The sequence below is a fragment of the Monoraphidium neglectum genome (genome assembly GCF_000611645.1).
Source record: "Monoraphidium neglectum strain SAG 48.87 unplaced genomic scaffold scaffold03362, whole genome shotgun sequence".
In the NCBI taxonomy this organism is placed as follows: domain Eukaryota; kingdom Viridiplantae; phylum Chlorophyta; class Chlorophyceae; order Sphaeropleales; family Selenastraceae; genus Monoraphidium; species Monoraphidium neglectum.
This window is the reverse complement of record NW_014010266.1, coordinates 1-977: the sequence shown is the minus strand read 5'-3', so window position 1 is coordinate 977 and position 977 is coordinate 1. Positions and strand designations below refer to the sequence as shown.

General features: G+C 63.7%; 1 protein-coding gene across 1 annotated transcript in view; it reads left to right on the top strand.

The window, feature by feature from the left end:
- Positions 1-388, top strand: part of MNEG_12661 (U3 small nucleolar ribonucleoprotein IMP4) — a gene marked incomplete at both ends in the record, with an annotated part of 1,586 nt that extends 1,198 nt beyond the window's left edge. Inside the window, one exon of the mRNA XM_014038865.1 lies at positions 239-388. Within this exon, the coding sequence (XP_013894319.1) occupies positions 239-388 (150 nt within the window). The remainder of the gene's footprint in view (positions 1-238) is intronic.
- Positions 389-977: the final 589 nt, after the last annotated feature.

Genomic DNA, 977 nt, shown 5'->3' with positions numbered 1-977 from the left:
CCCCCCCCAAACCCCTCACCCCCACCCAAACACACACACTGCAATACACACACCTCAATACGCGCACCCCCACACACACGCAGACACCAACACACACACACACACACACACACACACACACACACACACACCCACACACACACACACACCCCAACACACGTCCTACACTAACACACCTCAACACGCACAGACACCCCAATAACAACACAACAACAACACACACACACCATCCCTCCAGGCCCTGGAGGAGGGCAAGCCCATGCCCACCGAGCTGCGGCGCGAGGAGGCCCAGCTGCGGCGCGAGGTGGAGCTCGAGGACGACAACACGGCGGTGGTGCGGGACCACGTCGACGACGAGTACGCACACGCGGGGGAGAGGGACCCCAAGGTGCGCGCGCGCACGCGTGTGTGAATGTGTGTGCGTGCTAGTGTGTCAGGGTTGACGTGGACGACGAGTACGCACACGCGGGGGAGAGGGACCCCAAGGTGCGCGCGCGCGCGTGTGTGAATGTGTGTGCGTGCTAGTGTGTCAGGGTTGACGTGGACGACGAGTACGCACACGCGGGGGAGAGGGACCCCAAGGTGCGCGCGCGCACGCGTGTGTGAATGTGTGTGCGTGCTAGTGTGTCAGGGTTGACGTGGACGACGAGTACGCACACGCGGGGGAGAGGGACCCCAAGGTGCGCGCGCGCGCGCGCGTGTGAATGTGTGTGCGTGCTAGTGCGTCAGGGTTGACGTGGACGACGAGTACGCGCACGCGGGGGAGAGGGACCCAAAGGTGTGTGCGCGTGTGTGTGTGCGTGGGTGGGTCAGTGACTTTGTGTGTGCGCGTGTGTGTGTGAGTTTGTGTGTGTGTGTGTGTGTGTGCAGGGGGGAAATGGCCAGGGTGGTGGGACAGCCGCTGGCCGCGAAAGGTGGTGCTGGTGGCTGCAGCCGCGGCACACGCAAGGGAGAGGGCGAGGGACCCAAATGTGTGT